At 36.2% G+C, this 21,538-nt stretch overlaps 2 protein-coding genes across 4 annotated transcripts in view; both read right to left on the bottom strand.

The window, feature by feature from the left end:
* The window catches only part of LOC117984287 (zinc finger protein draculin-like), a 321,299-nt gene that overhangs the window by 222,725 nt on the left and 77,036 nt on the right, over positions 1-21,538 (bottom strand). The gene's annotated exons all lie outside the window — the stretch shown is intronic.
* The window catches only part of LOC117984519 (uncharacterized), a 54,300-nt gene continuing 39,037 nt past the window's right edge, over positions 6,276-21,538 (bottom strand). For 2 of the 3 annotated variants that reach the window (XM_034971151.2, XM_069500325.1), the window contains exons 3-8: positions 19,642-19,853; positions 17,705-17,840; positions 17,057-17,190; positions 16,044-16,277; positions 13,796-13,967; positions 6,276-12,189 (exon numbers count right to left, since the gene is read on the bottom strand). In XM_034971151.2, coding sequence (XP_034827042.2) covers positions 12,044-12,189; positions 13,796-13,967; positions 16,044-16,277; positions 17,057-17,190; positions 17,705-17,840; positions 19,642-19,853 — 1,034 coding nt within the window. In that variant the 3' untranslated portion in view covers positions 6,276-12,043. The remainder of the gene's footprint in view (positions 12,190-13,795; positions 13,968-16,043; positions 16,278-17,056; positions 17,191-17,704; positions 17,841-19,641; positions 19,854-21,538) is intronic. The other variant, XM_069500326.1, reaches the window with a different exon arrangement.

Here is a 21,538-nt window from a genome sequence, read left to right as displayed (position 1 = left end):
GTATATCTATAATGACATAAAAACACTGTTCGGTTTTCAGTAGCTGAAACAATCTGAATGCGCTATTGGGTAGACATAACGTTTTATGGTACCGTAGACGTTCTATCTCGAGGACATTAGCCTTTCAGTCGCTCAACAACACCCATAATGGCGTCATTGAATAGACCCTTTCTGAATCACGCTTTTATGTGAATTAAAGAGGTCGGGTTAACGTGCAGTTTTTTTTAGTTGGAGTCTACGAACAAAGCGGGAAGAATTCTCGTTATAAAGTAATTACGATCTTTTCAGATTAGCCTAATTTTAGGGCGATACTTTCTTTTTAAAAGAAAGTATATTTTTTAAGTTATTTAACGAAAAGAAAATTCATTAAAAATACCATTTGAAATGTCACTGTAAAAGAAGTAACCCTATCGCGCTTCCTAGTAACGTTAACGTAGTTTAGTTTTCATTTAAATTTTACGGTCCCACTCCCAAGGTGCTAAAATGGCGACCTCACACCGGAAAGCGCATCGTTGGCAGACACCCCACAAGGTGGACGGGAGGTGGACAGACATTAAGGCAATAAGCGTCCCAAAAGCGGTGCTGAGACACATTTCAGATGTTCAAAGAATCAAGTTTTGGCCTCAAAAACTAAAAATTATTTATTTTTTAATATCTGTAATAACAAACTCACTTTTGTATTTATAATATGGGTAGTGATTAATATGTTTCTAATTCGAACAAATCGGATGCTATCTAAAATTGCAAAAATTCAAAACAAATTTCAAACTTGATAGGTGGTATCCGATTCATATTAAGAAGTTCATCCGAGCGAAAGATATTCGTTAAAAGTTTTGTAATGTAATCGGCGCTATAGAAATGTTCACCATATTTTGAAAGTGAATACAAAATGTGTTATAAACTTTATTAGGCGTCATCACGTGTTTAGCAATTTTCAGGGTTTCGTACCCAATAACATGGTAATGGGTAAATCTGGTATGGTAATGGTAATGGCAATGGGCAGTGCACATAGTTCGTAAAACCGATAGACGTTGGAGTCCCAAGATGCTGGAATGGCGACCTCGCACCGGAAGACGCAGTGTTGGAAGATCCCCACTAGGTGGACGGACGACATCAGATGAGTCGCAGGAAGCCGCTGGATTCAGGCGGCGCAAGACCGTGGCGTGTGGAAGTCCCTACAAGAGACCTATGTCCAGCTGTGGACGTCTATCGGTTGATGATAATGAGGATGGGTATTGGCTTATTCATTGTGTTATTGTACAAGATAAGGGAGAAAATAACAATGTCAAGGACTTACCACATGTCATCGAATAAAAATAGCTTTATAAGTAAGTAGGCAAGGTCACTGATGCCTTTAGGCAGGGTAACCTATTTGAAATTTTGAAATCTCGAAGCTTTCCAAACGTTACCCCGCCGACTTGGATTCGGTGGCTAATTCCTTTCTCGAAATTGGACCTACCAAGTACCTAGCGAGATTGTGTGTCCTAGGTATACATACTGGTCTTGGAAATGCACTTTGAGCTTGTAGTTATTTGTGTGAAAAACTTGTGACGAAACGGCTTCCATCTTCCATCGCTCCCACAAAATTATATGTAGGTAAGTATTGATCGTAGCGAATGAATAATTCAGATCCGCTTTACACCGACTTGTTATCGCCTATAATTCTGTATGAGCTTATAATAATAATATTATTTTCTCTTCGGTTGTTTTCGAATAAAAAACCTTTCAATATTAATGATCATTACGTGAGCTTTACTAGTTTAATATGGTTTTTGGAACATCGTACATGAATTTCATGTTTAAGGTTCCGTACCTCAAAAGGAAAAACGGAACCCTTATAGGATCACTTCGCTGTCTGTTTGTCTTTCTCTCCCTCTGTCTGTACGTCTGTCGTGTCTGTCAAGAAAACCTATAATAGAATCATGAAATTTGGCAGGTAGAAGCCTGAAGATGGTTATAGAACGAGTATGTAAAGGAAAAACCCCGAAAACCGTTAATTTGTAGTTAAGTCACAAAATAATTACTGCTCAGATTTTCAAAGAAATCAGAAATTTTCAAAAAGCGCACGGGCCGTGAAAAACTAGTAGACAGATAGACACGCGTGCGCATTTATAATAATACTTCCGTATTTCAATAAGACTTTAAAAAGATGTAGACTTATGAAGCAAAAAATCACTACCCCTATTATAAAAGCCATACCCCTATTATGTCAACGAAAGTGTGTTTGTTTGTTGGTTTATTGGTTTGTTGGTGTGTTGGTTTGTCCTTCAGTCACGTCACAACGGAGCAACAGATCGACGTGATTTTTTGCGTGGTTATAGTCAAAGACCTGGAGAGTGACATAGGCCACTTTTTATACCGGAAAATTAAATAGTTCCCACAGAATTTCCAAAAACCTAAATCCACGCGGATGAAGTCAAGGGCATCAGCTAATTGAGAAATAAATCTTTGACCTTCTGGTTTGTATTCCTAAGAACAAACAGATTACAGATCATTGTGTTATCTTGATCCAAAACAGAGTTTGAAACAAAGATTACTACTTAACTTCTGAACTGAGGCAATGACTTTGATGTTAGATCAAAGGATTGTTGTAATTAATAACGGATTATACTGTCTATTCATTTCAATTTCCCCTTGTTATCTATCTTTGTATCTTTCTAATCGCTTTGTGAAATAAAATTACTTAAGGCTGAAACAAACAGAACAGTCGTATCCAACGCGGCGGCCGCTGGCGTACAAGAGCTAAATATTTTTGATAAAAACTTGAACTGACCTTTATTCGATTTGCAAATGTTTAAAATTTGTACACTTACAAAAAGAAACCGGTCAAGTGCTAGTCAGGCTCGCACAACGAGGGTTCCGTACTACAGTCGTATTTTTTCGACATTTTGCACAATAATTCAAAAACTATGATGCATAAAAATACATAAAAATCTGTTTTAGAATGCATAGATGAAACCCTTTCATATTATGATACCCCACTTGATATAGTTATCTTACTTCGAAAATTGAAAATACTAATTATAAGTTTATGACCACAATTTTTTTTTTGTGTCATGTAACCACAAATTTATGGTTTTCAGATTTTTCCCCTAATGTCAGCTATAAGACCTACCTACCTGCCAAATTTCATGATTCTGTAGGTTTCTTGACAGACAGACATACAGACAGACAAACAGACAGACAGACAACAAAGTGATCCTATAAGGGTTTCGTTTTTCCTTTTGAGGTACGGAACCCTAAAAAAGAAAGACTAATCTAAACATGCAGACTGTATTCCGAAACTACACACTGAATAAAATTAAAAAAGCTGTATTTGATGAATTCAATATCAACGCGCCAATATCCACGTAACTTTGACGTGAACAGACGTACATCCGTATCCGAGTCAACAGCGAGTAAAGCGAAATTTGCTGATGATACATCACTTTTATTTAAAATCAATCGATACTTAACAACTTTTGATGAAGTAAACAATTCTCTCACCAAGGTAGTACAGTGGTTCGAAGCTAATAACCTGCTTCTCAACGGGAAAAAGTCAAAGTGTATTAAATTCACTTTACCAAATGTTAAGCAGGTGAAAACCACTGTGCAACTTAATAATGAGGAATTAGATTTAGTGGATACCGCTATTTTTCTTGGAATAACGTTAGATGCAAAACTTCAATGGGGCTCTCATATAAATAACTTATCGAACAGACTTAGTTCTGCCGCATATGCGGTAAAAAAGATTCGCCAGTTGACAGACATAGAAACTGCGAGACTAGTATATTTTAGTTACTTTCACAGCATTATGTCATATGGTATATTATTATGGGGTAATGCTGCTGATATTAATTCTATTTTTGTGCTGCAGAAAAGGGCTGTTCGAGCCATATACAGTATGGGGCCACGAGAGTCGCTGAGAACTAAATTTAGGGAAGTTAACATTATGACAGTGCATAATCAATATATTTTTGAAAATTTACTGTACGTACATAAAAACATAAATAAATTTAAAAAAAAAAGTGACTGTCATAATATAAATACTAGAAATAAAAATAAACTTGTAATGCCCGCCTCTAGGGTCAGTAAAGTTAGCAATTCATTTGCTCGTAATTCCATACGTTTCTATAATAAGCTTCCAGAAGACATATTGGAGATGTCTCTCAACAAGTTCAAAGTGTTCATAAAACGTAAACTAATTGAAAAATCCTATTACAATGTAAAGGATTATTTAAATGATAAGCAAGCTTGGGAATGAGTTGCTTAACGACTTTGTGATAGTTCTAAGTTTCAATAATTTTGTAAAGTGGTGATAGTAAAAAGAATACCCGGCTGAGTTTGTTGTGGGCTCTTCTCAGACCTGGGCGCGTTTGGAACCCTCGTAGCTTTAGTTTTAAGTTTGCGTTATAATTATCACCACTATATCTTACAAATCTAACACCATACCAGACCATAAATAAGCGTAAATTATTACCTATTTTGAATAAATCATTTGACTTTGACTTTGACTTTGAATCCAAATTAAAATGAGTGAAACTCGATATTGCTCCGTACCTATATTAACCATTTTGTTTGCACTGCTAAAGTGTTCCTTTGACAGAAAACTACTGAACCAAAGTTAATTAAAATTTTATGGAACAAATTCGAGAGTTTCCTCTATCTAATAAAAACAATCACGACAATCGATTTAAAAATGGAGGGCACCGGGGATTCCTACTGAGTGCTTACATAATATATTACATTAAGAAAATATATAATTTTGTAGACGATAACAGTTAAGTTATTCTTAAATTTTACGCGTTCGCAAAATACGTACCTATCAGCGGCGAAGAGTCAATATAACACGATTCCTATCGGCTTCCCTTTAAGAATTGGCATAATATAGCGTAAGTAGGTACTATTCACATAAATTCGGTAATACGTTCGTAAATACAAAGGTTCGATCGTCACAAATGCAAATTTTTTTTGTTATTACTAATTTAAGTTAAAAGCATAACAGCTAATGTAGGTAAGTAACATACACCTACAGTCCTACACCATACAAGCCGTAAAATATCGGATTCCCTAGTTAGATTTTTGCTTAGTATTTATCTCTTTCATTTCACTAGCGAAAGCGAAAGGAGCGAACTAGGTCTGTCTCGCTCTACGGTTGGAGCCCACCAATTTAATCTGGCCCAGTAGCGAATCCGAATTTGGAACTCGGACAGGTCAGACAAATTTGACGTAAGTAAGCCGCTAGAATCCGAGTTACCGTATTATACCTCCAAATTAAAAATTATATTAATATTATTATTTTAACAGGTACATGCTACTATTTTGAGTATTTTGTATTTTGAAGGGTAATTTGATATTGATTTTGATTGATTATTATTTGTTTTTGTGAAGCGTCCATGCACTTTTGTTTTTAAAGTTGTTAGTGGTGTTTTATTTTGATATAATAAATTGGGGCTAGTGATTAATAACTAATAAGTGTAAGTTCGCGGTAATTTAGATTCAGTTTGGTAAGTCAACATCAGATATTACCTTAATTCACATAGATTGTTGTTTAATAGATTTCCTGTTTGTTACGTAACGATAGTAGGTAATTTTTCTAAATCGAGTTTTGAAAACAAAAAGCGTCTTTAATCGATGGGGAACAGCTGATATTCTTTTAGGTAAGTAGGTAGGCAGGTACCTTTCCGGCTTCCCTTTTTCAGATTTTCACCCTTCGCCACTGGTACCTATACTAATATTATAAATGCCAATGCGTGTGTTGGCCTGCCAGTTTTTCACGGCCCATCCGTTCAACCGATTTTGATGAGGTTCAAAGATCTAAGCTTTATGCCAGGGAAGTCCATAAGCAATTTTTTGTTTCTGAAAATCAAAGAGTTCCCACGGGATTCTTAAAAAAACTGAAATACACATAGAGAATCATCTAATTAGTGCAGAGATAGCATGCATCCTGGATAGCAAAATAGGATGCTTTTTATCCCGAAAAATTAAAGATTTCCCACGGGATTTTTAAATAACCTAAATCTCGAGCATCGTCTATTAAGTACTTACCTAATAAAAGTTTTACCTATTCTAAATAATCATTATTTTTCACGATCGGATTTGTTAACACTTTTTAATTTTTAATGTGAATTTGTGTTGAAACAATAAATAACCATACCATTAGAATGAAATATACGGATTGAATGGCAATACCTATAGTTTAAAAAAAACAGAATAGAATGATATAGTTCGCCCGAAGTGGAGGGTTAGGTATCAAGTTTCTCCATCAAGAAGCCAAAACAATTAAAACGAAGTGATTGTCAGTCCACGGCTCACATTTATTCATCTAGTAGGTACTTATAACTAATCTATTAATTAAACTATGCAATAAATAATCACTTTTACACTCTAACTTTTAAAATATATTTCGCTTTTATACACATTTGACTTATCACATCATTTAGCCTAACAAATAAATTCTCTACAAGTCAGTGTAAAGAGCTGCAGGAAGACATGTGACACCGATCTAGGGGATGACTTTCCATTGAATAATAACTAAAACTATAATAGGTACCATTAAGGATCCATCCACAACTGCGCACGCGCATGAACGTTGCACACAACGCGCATTGAGCGGCTAATGGACCCGTCACTCTCTATGGGCGTACGACGTGCATGTCGCGAACATATTATTATTTTCATATATTTTGTTCTCACTCAAAAAACTCACGAACATCTGCACGCCGCGCCGTGACATGTTCAACATGCTAGCAAATCACTTGTAAACCACTCATGAACACGTCCATATTATTTTCTAATGGTGTGCATTGCATTGGTTCATGCAATTGTGCAGGTGTATATCAACCTTATTTAACTGTTGCGGAGATCTGTTTTTATCTTCGGATCTTATCAAATTTATAACGAACCAAACCTGACGATATACGTTTTCGAATGATAAGAAGAGTTTATTCATATAGAATTTTGAACAAATAACGTAAAAAATACCTACCTATCCTATAATGATATTGACGAATCCTCTTTTTTGAAAAAAAATTGAAATTAAGGATTTACTGCAGACGAACATAATATAAAACCTTATGAAATTCTGCTTGAAAAATAAATCAACGCGGTTCTGCATAAAATAAATAGTAAGCACCACTTATCCAGGGCCTTAGGGAGCTTACAAATAAGCATTACAAAACAACTTACATAATACGTACATGTAAATTTGACGCATACATTGGCGCAAAACCTAAGTAGGTACATATTATAACTCTCATATAGCAGAATATACCACATAGGCCGCGGACACACCAGTAAGTTTTACTCACGTAGCTTACATAATTAGCTTACGACAAATTTACTAATGTACTTGCACTTTTACATTAGTAAGTATGTTGTCGAATAATTCCGTAAGTTACCTACTAACGTGAGTAAAACTTACAGGTGTCGTAATCGGTAATCGCGGCCATACATCATGTGATATTTACAATATTCATACGTTTTTGTTGTCATTGGGACTACCTACCTGCCATAACAAAATATTATTATCATCATGATCATCGCCGGGTCACTACAGAGCACGGGTCTCCTCTCAGAGTGAGAAGGGTTTAGCCATAGTCTACCACGCTGGCCATGTGCGGATTGGTAGACTTGACACACCTTTGAGCACATTATGGAGAACTCTCAGGAATGCAGGTTTCCTCACATAACATTATGGCAAATCACTATTATTTATTCGCAAAAGCTCTTTAGTGTACCTAACGAGATAACATGAAATCTACACCTCTTAAAAATTCAATTTTTTAACTTAACGATAATTTTTTTTATTCAATTAACAATCTAATTAAACTAAATAGCAAATTCAGACTTAATATACCAACTAAATACAATCAAAAAAATCGATATCAAAGTTTGTATCGAACAGACAAACAAACAGATTGACAAGAAAGCGTGTTAATAAAAACTGATGATTGGTAAACCGCTGGGCTATTGAAACTTAACCAATACCAATGCAATTTACCCAGCAACACATCACACACACACACACCTATTTCGTAAATACACAAACACAACTATTAAACACGAATAAACAAACGTTTTCTAAACAATTTCGCCGATTTTTGAAATGGAAAGTCAACCCCATATCGGTAGTTATACCTATATTAAGTATATTTGCTTTAACAGCGTAACACTATAATATATCGAAAATATTTTCTTGAATACACATAATACAAATTTATTACGTTTGAAATAAATCTACCGCGGAACTAAAACACGAGAGTGCTTTATACATGCTTAAGGTCCTTTCAAACATGCCACAAACAGAACCACACCGCAGCGACAAAAATAGGTATTGCCAGGCACAAAATTAAACAAAAACCAGCCAAGTGCGAGTCAGGCTCGCGCACTGTGGGTTCCGTACTACAATCGTATTTTAGCGACATTTTGCACGATGAATCAAAAACTATTATGCCTAAAAATAAATAAAAACCCTTTCGTATGATACCCCCACTTGGTATAGCAATCTTACTTTGAAAGTCGAAAATAGCAATATTTGTTCATGAACACATTTTAATTTTTTGAGAATAAATAAATAAATAATCTTATACAATGGTACCATCGCGTGCGAGTCCAACTCGCACTTGACTGGTTTTTTGTGGTTGCGACAACACAACGTCAGGCAGTTGCTGAAGCGACAGCATGAATACACAACCACAGCTGCCAGACAACATTTTTGGCATTGTGGTGTGGTCCGATAGAATAGACTCTTACAAGGGTTGTTTATAGCTAAAGCTTATTTAATAGAGCAAGAGAATAAAGCATAACTTCTCGCGGCTTATTGTGGCACTCGTAAGCTCAAAGGTAGTTTAATGTTTTCATTTTCAAAAAGTCTGCGTTATAAAAGCGGGCAGTTTTCCAGAAAATACATTTTCTTACTAAGATATTTTAATAGGTACGTACGTAATATAAATGTATTTTAATAAACTTATTTATTCGGACATCTATTATAGTAACAGCTGAATTTTATATTAATAATTGTTAAATCTTTTACATCCATCAGATTTATTTCGTACAATTATCTTTTCAAAGGGTCGGAACTTAAGGAAAAACACAAACTAATTTTGTATTTTCATAATACCTACTTAACTTTTCTCGAAATGTTCAACATTTCTTACCGAAACCTTTAAATGTAAGAATTTTCGAATTGAAACCGCCATCGCCCCGGTCGAAAGCTACGGAATCAGAAACTTTTCAATAGAGAGGCAATATTGAACGGGACCAAAATATATCCTTACACCAATACTTTCGCAATTTTTCTCAAAATCATTTTCCATTTATAGTACAGCATAACTTATATATTACTTTTTCATATTATGGTACACGGAGACAGAATTTTTAAAATGTGGTAAACCATTGAATAAGTCGTTGAAATAATTAAAAGTACTCTCTTCAATATACTGACTAATAGGTACTAATACTAATTTTTTTTAGAAAATTTCTAATCATAAAAATAATTTAAAGGAAAAATATTTTTTTTTTAAACAAATTTGTAAATATAAAACATTTTAAAACCTCTGTAGGCATTTTTAGACGACTAGATGCAAAACTTAGGACAAGTAGGTACACGACATTTAAAGCTTTCAGTAAATTTGATTATTTATAAGTTTTACAGAAGATTTTCTATGGATGGTTAAAAAAAATACATTTTTGGATGTACATTATTTATATGGTAAAGATTAATTAATGATCACAATAATCATAATATTATTCTACAGGGTATAACCAGAACGCTAGAAAAAACTTAGCGTTATTGTTATACTACCTAAACACAATCCAATACCACTAAACATTTGCCACATTTAGTAGTTTTAGTGATTTAGTATTTTTCAAACCCGCAATGTTTAGCATGCAAAATTCAGGCGTCGTGGGGGGTCGAGTGGCCTACTTACGCAACGTTCGTTGACCTGGCAGTCAGATGTTTTATTTGCAATACATCATAAACTTTTACAAAATTATAGGATTTTTTAATTTTTTCTCTAAAAAAAACTTTTTTCACTTTTTTTGTGGTATCATAGCAGTAATCATCAATACTATCACCTGTCTTCGTGTTTGCTAGCGTTCTGGTTACACTCTGTATAAAAAAATAAACAGATTTTTTTGAGACAACTTCTGAGTGTTTTTTAAATTACGTAATTGAAACTATATTATATATTAAATATTTAGTATTTAAATAAATTTCAAATTAAAATAACCAAAGTTCATAATATAATTTTATAATTGTAGAATACTTCACATTAGATTAAATCTGAAATAGAATTAGAACAGAGATAGAGAATTTATGATTAGTTAAACCCTGTTATAGAAGCTGTGTGAAGAGTAATTGACACAGAAAGCTCGGAATGAATAAGAGCATACAAACATACATCTGTACTTAACAATACAACAAACAATAAGTAGTAAACTCTGTTTATAATACAATAATAACGCTTAAGTACGAACACAATGTAACTTTACAATTAATCGGTAGGTATGTTTTTTTGTTTCGTTTATTTTACATTCTATATTCTATATCTACATGGATTTGACACAGATTAAGCAGACATTTATAGAATGGTCTCTTGTTCAAAACATCATGAAATCTCACCTAACTATAATGTAACAGTAAATAAAAATTGAAATTAATAAAAACCTAATGTAACATCCACTCTACTCTCATTATTTATGTCAAACTAGCTTATGCTCGCGACTTCGTCTGCGTGGACTACACAAAATTTCGAACCCCTATTTCACCCGCTCATGAGTTGAATTTTCAAAATTCCTTTCTTAGCGGATGCCTACGTCATAATTGCTATCTGCATGCCAAATTTCAGCACGATCCGTCCAGTAGTTTGAGCTGTGCGTTGTTAGATCAGTCAGTCAGTCAGTCAGTCAGTCAGTCAGTCAGTCAGTCAGTCACCTTTTCCTTTTATATATTTAGATAAAAGTAGGGGTTGTACTTACGTAAGTTTAACTTTATCAGTGAGTACCAATAAAATAAGGCTTGTACTTGTAACTCATAGAAGAAAACCATTTTTTTACAGAAAACGTTTATAAAAATATTAAAATGAAAACAAGGAAATTACTGCATTTGTAATTAGCGTACCGTAATTGAGTGTAATAATTTTTGAGTAGGTTTAAAAATCTCGTAATTTTTTCGTTGACCGCTTACTATTTATCACATTTATATTATGACCAACGCTTACGCCCAGGGTGTGTTGCAATACGACTTTTAATACCTACGTTGACGGCACTAATATTTTATAAATCTTCACGCAAGTGCCGACAACAACTGTACATAGTTTCAACTCAATCAGATGCACTATACGCAAATGAAGAGACGAATAGGCATACAAACATTAGTTTTTATATACGTTCGAGTAGTATAAGATTTACAAAAACCAAAAAATCCACAAATAGTGAGGCTGGAGTGTATGGTATGATATTAAATTATAATAACACTATATATTTAAAAATATCACTGCACGACGCAACGTTACAATGAATGCGCGCGTATGTGTGTACAATTATAGTAATACAAGGAACCGTATAATATGAACCAGAGCGTCACACTGCAGCGTGCAACGACACATAATAAAAAACTTTTCGAGTTTTGGAATATTTTAATAATTACTTTGAATACCTACTTTAAGTAAAATAATTTAATATTTCAATATTAGGTACGTACTTTTTGGGTCTTCAATCTAAATTCGTCATGAAATCGAAATAGGATTGGGTTCAATTTCTTCTACAGAAATAAAATCCGAGAACTGCTCCAAATATCTAATTATTACGTACACGGTAATTAATAATTTTTCTATAGTTTTTTCATTATGTCGATAATTATAATGTCAGTAAAATTATATTAAATTAAGACATAGTTTTTTTTATTCCGATATAATATATTTGCTACATTATGGCCTCTTAACGGAGCGTGAACATCTTCATAAAGTTCCTTGTGTTACAACTTATGAGGATTTGCGTTGACCACGTTTCCGTCGCGTGATTTGTATGTTTCAAGCTTAAAATGTAAGATGAAGACTACCTAGTATAGAGGAAATCGAAGCTCGTGGAGGAAGAAACTGTAGCCAATAAGAAGAACCGGGCTGTAGTTCTGAAGACACGATGCGGTTCCATTGGAGGAAGAAGTGTCTGTGCGTGGTCTTTTCACACTTAGCTCATTTACTGCCACTGTGAAATAAAATCTAAATATATAAAAGGAAAAGGTGACTGACTGACTGATAGGGAACTTGACGGATCGGGCTGAAATTTGGCATGCAGATACCTAGTTATTATGACGTAGGCATCCGCTAAGAAAGGATTTTTTAAAATTCAACCCCTAAAGGGTTAAATAGGGGTTTGAAATTTGTGCAGTCCACGCGGACGAAGTTGCAAGCATAAGCTAGTCAGTGATAAGAACGTCATTTCCCGTCGTCGTACAACATATAGGAGCAGCAATGGCTGAACGTAGCCTAGTGGTTAAGACGTCTACCTCTTATTAGGGAAGTCAGCGGTTCGATCCCGGGCACGCCTAACTTTTCGGAGTTATGTGCGTTTTAAGAAATTAAATATCACTTGCTTTAACGGTAAAGGAAAACTTCGTGAAAAAACCTGCATGCCTGAGAGTTCTCGATAATGTTCTTAAAGGTGTGCGAAGTCTGCCAATTCATACTTAGCCAGCGGGGTGGACTATGGCCTAAACCCTTCTCATTCTGAAAGAATACCCGTGCTCAGTAGTAGGCTGGCGTTGGGTTGAACATGATGATGATGATCAATTAACTGCTGTAGGTTGACTGCTCTTGCTTAATCTTGTGAGAAAAATTTAAAGGGAATAAAATCACTAGCTGATGCCCGCGACTTCGTTTGCGTGGGTGTAGGTTTTTAAAATTCCCGTGGGAACCCTTTTATTTTCGGGATAAAAAGTAGCCTATATCACTCTCCAGTTCTTTAACTATACCCATGCAAAATATCACGTTGATCGGTTCCTCCGTTGTGACGTGATTCAAGGACAAACCAACAAACAAACACACTTTCGCATTTATTAAAAAAAAGGTAGTGATATGTAAGGTAGTAATGGGTAGTGATTAAGCAATTAAATTGAGCAATAAATGACAAACAAGAATAACCTGTTACATTAAATTATTAAAGATTCCATTGAGCAGGTATACGAAGTTTAATATTAGTTGCAAAGTTTCCTTTCATCCGTTAAAATTATGATCATGAAAATCCGCTAACAATTTGAGAAGAAACTTCAGTTTGCGGTGCGAGTAGTTTTAAATTAATATGCAACGGAATACAGAACAACCCCACAGTCCGCGAAACTGACGATTTGGAATTAAGAATACAACACAATGGCACTGATTCTGAGCACAACTAAATTTTAGAGTCCATCATCATCATCCTCCTCATCCTCTTTTTAGTAATGTTATCCTCTTTTTACCAGTGTAGTATGAACAGGACAGAACAGTTTGACAGTTTTAAATTAAAATTAGAGCTGTCAAACCTATTAACGTGTAGCGTGCACTAAAATTTCAGGACTCTAAATGTAAAATTCATGTCCCTTCCTTTTTTAGCAATACTTAAATGAATGAAGATACTCTAAATTTAGTTTAGAGAAAGACAACAGAATACCATTGGGTGAAACTAGAGTTATTTTAGCAACGGAAAGCAATAAAAATTTAGATGAAGGTAACCTCTATCTGGCGCTCTAAATCCAATAGACCTCACATGTCCGTGGTACCTCCTGCTGCATAGCAAACGAGGCTCTGGTAACAAATGCCATTTTTTTAAGTCTTACCGGTAACTGTCTGTTTCTTAATGTCCGCAAACTTTTCTCCAGGGCCAACTTCATCCGGGATGGTGGCAGTGCAGGTGAGCTGCAAGCGGCCGTGTGCCGGCGTGCGCAACTCCGCGATGGACACCCACAGAGATATGGGTGGAGGCGCTAGGATTCTAGGCTTCTCTCGAATCTGGTAATATTATGTACAACTGAAATCCATATACTTACTTAATTATAAATGCGAAAGTGTCTTTGCATGTCTGTCTGTTTGCTAGCTTTTCAAGGCCCACCTGTTTAAACGATTTTGATGAAATTTGGTACATAGATAGCTTATATCCTAGGGAAGGATCTGAAGAAATAAGTGAATTTTCACGAATATTTTATTCATTTCAAAAGGCGATAATATCTTGAATAATTAGAAGGTATGTGGACTTAAAACTGGTGCGATATAGACTTGAGAGTCTTGAACAAAGATCCAATAAGAGATTAATTAGTAAGTATTAGATACTTTCATTACCTAGATCATGATTTTGATAAAAAGTTGTGATAGAATTACCGCCGTAGTGATACCTAGTTTTGAGTGGACTTTTCGTTCTTATCGTGAAATCGATAGCTAATAATCTGGTTCGTTATTTTTTATCTGGGATAACAAAGGTCGAATTCGGATCTTCTAACTTGGACTAGATTAAACTTTAAAACTTTTAGTAAAACTAGCTGATTCCTGCGACTTCTTCCGCGTGGAGTTAGGTTTTTTAAAAATCCCGTGGGAACTCTTTGGTTTTCCGGAATAAAAAGTAGCCAATGTCACTCTCCAGGCCTTTATCTATACCCATGCAAAAAATCACGTTAATCCGTTGCACCGTTGCGACGTGATTGAAGGACAAACCAACAATCAAACACACTTTCACATTTATAATAAGGGTACCATTTTTATTTTGTTGGATAAAAGCAGGTGTTACTTTGCAGAAGTCCATGACACAAGAAACAACAAACTTCATTCTCTTTAATCCGCCAAAACGATAAGTCTGTATGGCACAACGTCACAGTCCACGACAGATGGGGAAAGGAGACTGATACGGTTTCATACAATCTTGGGCCTGGTTGTAAAAAGATGAAAGTGGCGTCAATAGATAGCCTATATATTTTCAAACCATCACTAAAAATTCTGCGGATTTTGTCAATCTGAGAGCGGAGTTATAACAGATTTAATAAAAGTGAGGTTATGCAACCATCTATATAGTATAAACCCACTTGATATTATATAATAGAATTTTTAAGTGTGATTTTAATTCATTAACGCGGTGCAAGTTACTAGTATCGATTTACCTGTTTATACCTGCCTACCCGGGGAAAAAATAACGTTTGAATATTCTATGGACTTTTCACTTCGTTTGGTATGGAATTTATAATTTTTAAATTACAACCAGGCCCAGAAATCTCCGTCTCCTTTTAACAAAACGTCGAGGCTTCGACGGTACTGGCAGGCGGTCAAATGTTCCTATATTTGACGCTAGGTAGCCATAAATTTACACAAGTTTAAATATTTTTTTTAAAGTATGCTACTAAAGCATATATAAGACAATCGAAGATATTGTGATTGATAAAAGAGCGTAGATTTGACTTGCAACTTGCTCCAGCAGGGCGCGGCACTGCAATTACTTTTATACATGGGTAATGTTGTACATCAAAATATTTGAAAAGACCAACCGCCAAGTTTTTTGCTGGCTCTTCTCGGTAGGAAAGGCATTCCGAACAAGACGTGGTAGATGCATTTGACGATCCAAAAGTACTTGTAAAAGTTTAATACAATTTTTTTTGTTTATATTTTATTTTTAACCGACTTCCAAAAAGGAGATGGTTCGCAATTCAGCCCGTTTTTTTTTTTGACGGCTCGTCGATTCAGGATCAAACCTACTTTCCTAATTCTAGTTCACTCCGACAACGTGTAGCGTGCGATATATGATGTGATATGTATTCGCAATAATTGTGCATTGTGAAGTCTACATCTCCTGAGAATGCTCGGGTGTCGGAATGAAATGTACGTTGAGTGTGTTAAAGAAGATTTGTGTGGTGTTGTGTGATAGTACGTATCGCTTGCTTTTCCTGCTTCTTTAGTGGTGGAAGAGCGGGCTTACATATCGCGCATGCAGATTTGTCTGTTTTGATTGGTTATAGCAAATTAAGCTTGCTGTTCCTTGTGTATATTAGATAATTTGTGTATGTTAGATAATTTGTCTTACAGCCAAATATGAATAGCAGGTCAAACCTTAGCCATATCTTCGCTCTGTCCATCCTTCAAAGTGCACTTGCTTTGCTTAGTTAAGTTGGCAGGCGAAGGGGTAGTCGTTTCGCTCACCAAAGCCCAGTACTTGGCCGTGTAGTTGAACTCGGGAGCTATGTATCGGTGCTGGTGTTTCCTGTGCCTGTACCCGCTGCCGCCTTTGTTCCTCGTAGAGCTGGATACTCGGTAAGAGAAATACCTTATAGATTCTTCGGGCACCTAGAAAAAACAACCTAATTAATATTACGTTAGTCTTTAATTATTGTAAAACTAGCGACCCACCCCGGCTTCGCATGGGTGCAATTGTAAATACTAATGTGGTGCGAGTGAGGAGTGATTCTTCCGACATTTTGTTCAAATATCGTCATATTTCAACAAATTAACACAAACCAATATTAAACTATACCTATAAACCTTCCTCTTGAATCACTCTATCTATTGGTGAAAACCGCATTGAAATCCGTTGCGTAGTTTAAAAGATTCATACATACAGACAGCGGGAAGTGACTTTATTTTATACTATGTAGAGAAGAGATACACCTATTTTTGAATGTTTTTATCGAACAGGTTGCTAAAGCAGGCTTACTTGAAAGGAGTAGGTATGGCAATTAATGATTAAACTCGAACCTTTTTTTTTGTTAACTAAATAGGCCTGCGCTTGGCTGCTATCATATCGAAGTAGGTAAGAATCATGCAGTCTAAGGTGGATCATGATCAACACATCACAGGCTCACTACACTGCGCACAGGTCTCCTCTCAGAATGAGAAGAATTTGGCTATAGTCTACCACACTGGTCAATTGCAGATTGGCAGCCTCACACATCTTTGAAAACATTATGGAGAACTCTCAGGTTCGCCGTTACAGTAAGTGATATTTAATGGCTTAGGCGTATGTATGGCTCTGAAAAGGTGTGTACCCAGTCTTAAACCCCCAACCTCCCGAACAGGGGGCCTCCCACACTGATCGGTATTAATAAGTGAAATAAAATACATCTCACCTTTTCATTATCAATATACCACGTAAGTCGAGGCGCGGGGGCAGCTGGTGCACTCGTGCAATTGGCTCGAATAAATCCACCAATCACAACGTCCGGTTTGCCAAATGTTATTATCGGTGGATGCTTTTGAGAATCTGACGAAAAATATAAAAATCTGAGTATTTGCGCACTCCAAGTAATCAGATAAAACTCACTCAAAACAGAAATCTGAGCATTTGCGTAACCTAAGTAATGGTATTCGATATAAACGTGAAATACCAAGAATAAAATCTATATTGGCGAAAGGAATTAATCTTCGGCGCTGAAAGGAAACGAAGCAAGTTTTTGCAAGTCTATACTTAATTGGCTATTTTCTGAAAAGAGTCAGAATTTAGCTGACAGAAAGTAACAAACATCACAGTAAAAATATTTAGTTTCTGTGCCCGAAATTACCAAATTGCAGACATAATATATGCGGATTTTAAATGAAAAAGACTGCTCGACTAGTTGACAATAAATGCTCAAGCAATTAGCGATGACTGCTCGAGCTTTTCACATGAGTTGCTCATCGTTAATTAAATATAGCGACCCGTTTATGGCCACCCCTAGAAATAATTGGGATGAAATCTATTGTTCTCGGTCTTTTAGGTATTATTCAATTTCACTTACACACGACAGTCAACTGGTGAGGAGGCGAGGCGGCAGTGAAAATGGGCGTCTCAAGGGAGACCTCGCACCAGTAAAGACCGGAGGCAGTCGGGTCCAAATTATCTATCGTAATGGAGTTCTCCGTCACGAGCGACATCTGCAAAAGATATCTGTTTTATCTCTGTGCCGATTCCAAAAATTCCAACATCAGGCATTGAGCATTTTACGTAAAGAATTGAATTTAAATAAAATATTCTTACAAGTAAATTGATACAGTTCTTGAAATTCACGAAGGCTACTGAACTTTACTTGTGGTAACGTCCTTTACATGGTCATTGCGTAAGTGTGCATGCATGTCGGACCAATCAGTCGTGCAAGCGCTGTCAAACGCACACATTTAGTGTACCTCACGTATACCGATACGACTTAAACACAAGCATGAGTCAGTGGCCTTCGTGAAATGCAAAAACTATTCTTTCAGTAACAACAGTAACACGCAGATAACAAAAAATAAAACTTGTTACGCTCGCGTCAATTTATCACTGATGATTATCCAAATAATTGCGCTCAATTTGCTCGCGTTTTGTTACCATTTCCTTTTTCTAGCACTAAATATTGTAAGCCTCTATTTAAATAGAATTCATAATGCATAAAATTTAAAAAAATGATGTACCTAAATGATTTTTACTTTGCAACACACATTCTGGGAAATTGTTTAATGTTATTAATTTAATTATTTATTAATAATTAATAATTAATTAATAATTAGTTTAGGTCGGTATTGTTCTGGTACTTAAGACTCTTTTATGTTTAGTTGGCCCAGGATTCACATCCCTGGAATTAATCTGATCTGGAATCCCGGTGCAGCCGGGTTTTTTCACCAACTTTTAAACAAAAGTTCGTTAAAATAAATTTTCACTTGTTTCCATTTTGCTGAATTGAAATTTTGATAATATGAATTTAAAACTTCTGCACTGAACTATTCTACCACAATAAAACAATGCTCGATGCGATTTTAGAATTTTAGTACCTGTCTGATGCGAAGTTTCTAAAATGTGCGGTTAGGATGAATATGCGATATGAATAATAATAACTGTTTTGCGGTTTTGATGCATTCGAATATTTGAATACCTCAACTAACGCATTATTGAAATGTTTAAATTTTCTTTTAAAATAATAGGTATATTAAACATAAAGTTAACCCAACTGTTGGCTACTGCAGGTACAAATCACACCTGTGTGGAATGATGCCAACAACCTAAGTATTAGCTACATTTTCACGCTGAACAGCCAAGTTGATTCTTGTGTAACTATGATCCGGCTTTTCCTAAGAACTCTATCTTCTATTTCACTTCTAACTCTATATAACTGTCTATTAAAATCTTTATTAATAAGGCTGCAAAAAAAGGCCACTACAGCATAGCCCAGATTCCCCGTACGCTGGTGTTGTCGCGTATTAAAAACTAGCTGATGGCTGATGTACGTATTGAGTACGGAAAGCGAAATACGCCACCGAGCACTTCTGTGCACAATATTCTGCGACCAGACACCAAGAAAAGTATCGTCTGGTGGGAGGCTTCGGCCGTGGCTAGTTACCACCCTACCGGCAAAGCCGTGCCGCCAAGCGATTAAGCGTTCCGGTACAATGCCGTTTAGAAACCAAAGGGGCATTGGTTTAATAAAAAAGAACTGCCACACCCTTTCAGGTTCCATCTTAGACTGCATTATCACAATTACCACCAGGTGAAATTGCAGTCAAGGGCTAACAGCTTGTATCTGAATAAAAAAAATAGATTTGTGTGGTGTTGTGTAGTAGTGACACGTATCGCTTGCTTTGCCTGTTTCTTTAGTACGTATTCATCACGTTTCTCTGAGTTTGAGTTACATTTGTTTTATTTATGAGTCAGCTAAGAAAAAAATGATATTTAACATGAAAAGGTATTAAAATTTTAACTCACATTAAGTTTTCCTCCAGGAAAAGTATAGTTGGTGTAAGGTGGAACGCGCTCTCTCACATATTGCAGCAGCTTGGCGCCTGTTCGGAGGAACTCCACCTTGTACAGCAGCTGCGGTGGGACCTGGTGCAGGCAGCGGAGCGTGGCGGAGCCGCCGCGGGCGACCCAGCTGGGCGCGGATATCCGCACGTCCACATCTGTCGCTTGCCCGAATCCTGGAAACCGTGAATCTGTTAACACTACAGTCATCATCATCATGATCAACCCATTGCCGGCTCACTACAAAGCACGAGATTCCTCTCAGTGAGAAGGGTTTGGCCATAGTCTGCAACAGATTAGGAAACTTCACACACCTTTGAGAATTTTATGGAGAATTCTCAGGCATGCAGGTTTCCTCACGATGTTTTCCTTCGCCTTTAAAACAAGTGATATTTAATTACTTAAAACGCACATAACCTCGAAAAGTTAGAGGTGCGGGCCTGGGCTTAGGAGGCGGACGTCCTAACCACTTTTTGGTTATCCGTTTAGGACAACATAAATATATTTTTATTATTTTCGAGTGCGCCCATCACTGCGTCCTTAATTTGCGGACGTAGGTTCCATAATATCTTGCATGAGTGAAATACAGCACTTGCACTAAAATACAGTATTGTCTATCAGACACTAAGTCAATACTTTGGCATCTCCCAGGGGTGAAGGAAATTAATGAGTGAACTTCAAGTACGATAAACTTTAGTTGCTTTGAACGATCTCGGCTTTGAAGAATGTACTACTTGGGACTACTATTCTAGCTTTTGACTTCCTACAATGTAACGTTTAAGGCTGCCTGTCCACTGGTGCGGAGCGGAGCGGAGATGTGTTGAGCAAACCAATCAGATTGTCGGTAAATAACGTGATGATTTTATTCCGCCGTCTGACAAAACTCTGATTGGTCAACTATACACATCTCCGCTCCGCTCCGCATCAGTCGACAGGCAGCCTAAGTCAAGTTTTCTTCTTCTTCCTGACAATGTACGGATTGTGAGCAAAACTAAATTTTAGAGTATTCGCATCCTCTTCTTAATAATGTAAAATGAAAAGGACAGACACAGTTTGACAGTTTAAAATTTTATTTTGAGCTGTCAAACCTCGTAACTAGTAGCTAGCTGCCAGTCACGAGCGTGCACTAAAATTTCGAGTTTTTAAATGTAAAATTAATGTTCCGTCCTTTTCAGCAATATTAAAAAGAAAAAGATGCAGATACTCTAAATGTAGTTTAACTCTGAAATCCAAGCGAACGAAGTCGCGGAAATGGTTGGTTATAATATTATACGTCATTCTCTCTTCCAGTTATCGTAAAATATCACAGAACGTCACCATTATTTTTCATTGTAATAATATCTGTATACAAAAGAGGGTAGATCACAATTCTAACGTAATCACTGAAGCACGTGACCATTATCCTTTAAAAAGACTCGCGTCTCGAGCTTTGTATTCCTCCAGTTAATTTAGATACCGTCGTCTCGTTATTACAAGGATATTGCTTATTTTATTCATACAAACAATATAGTCCAAGAGCCCGTGGGAAATTTTGAGGAGGTGCTTGATAAAGCTGCAAGTTCATATTGTGATTCTTTATCATTGTCTAAGTATAGCAAATTCGACTGGGTTTTAATTTTAGGTGAAACTGCAAGTTTGGGCCACCTTAATGATCTGCTATTACAAACAGATAACATGAAATAATGATTTTTAAAAACCTAAATCGGCGGAGCGAAATGCGTGGAAATTGGGCATAGGATTTATGGCTAGGTAGGTACTCACACGATGTAGGGCTACTGTCCATCACGCTGGCGTAATCACTGCGCGTCACTTTGCACTTTATTTGCGTAAACACAGATTTTCTTTACAGCGCGGCGTAGTC

The sequence above is a fragment of the Maniola hyperantus genome, chromosome 8 (genome assembly GCF_902806685.2).
Source record: "Maniola hyperantus chromosome 8, iAphHyp1.2, whole genome shotgun sequence".
Classification (NCBI taxonomy): domain Eukaryota; kingdom Metazoa; phylum Arthropoda; class Insecta; order Lepidoptera; family Nymphalidae; genus Maniola; species Maniola hyperantus.
Note: the sequence above shows the minus strand (reverse complement) of the source record. Positions and strands in the feature narration are given on the sequence as shown.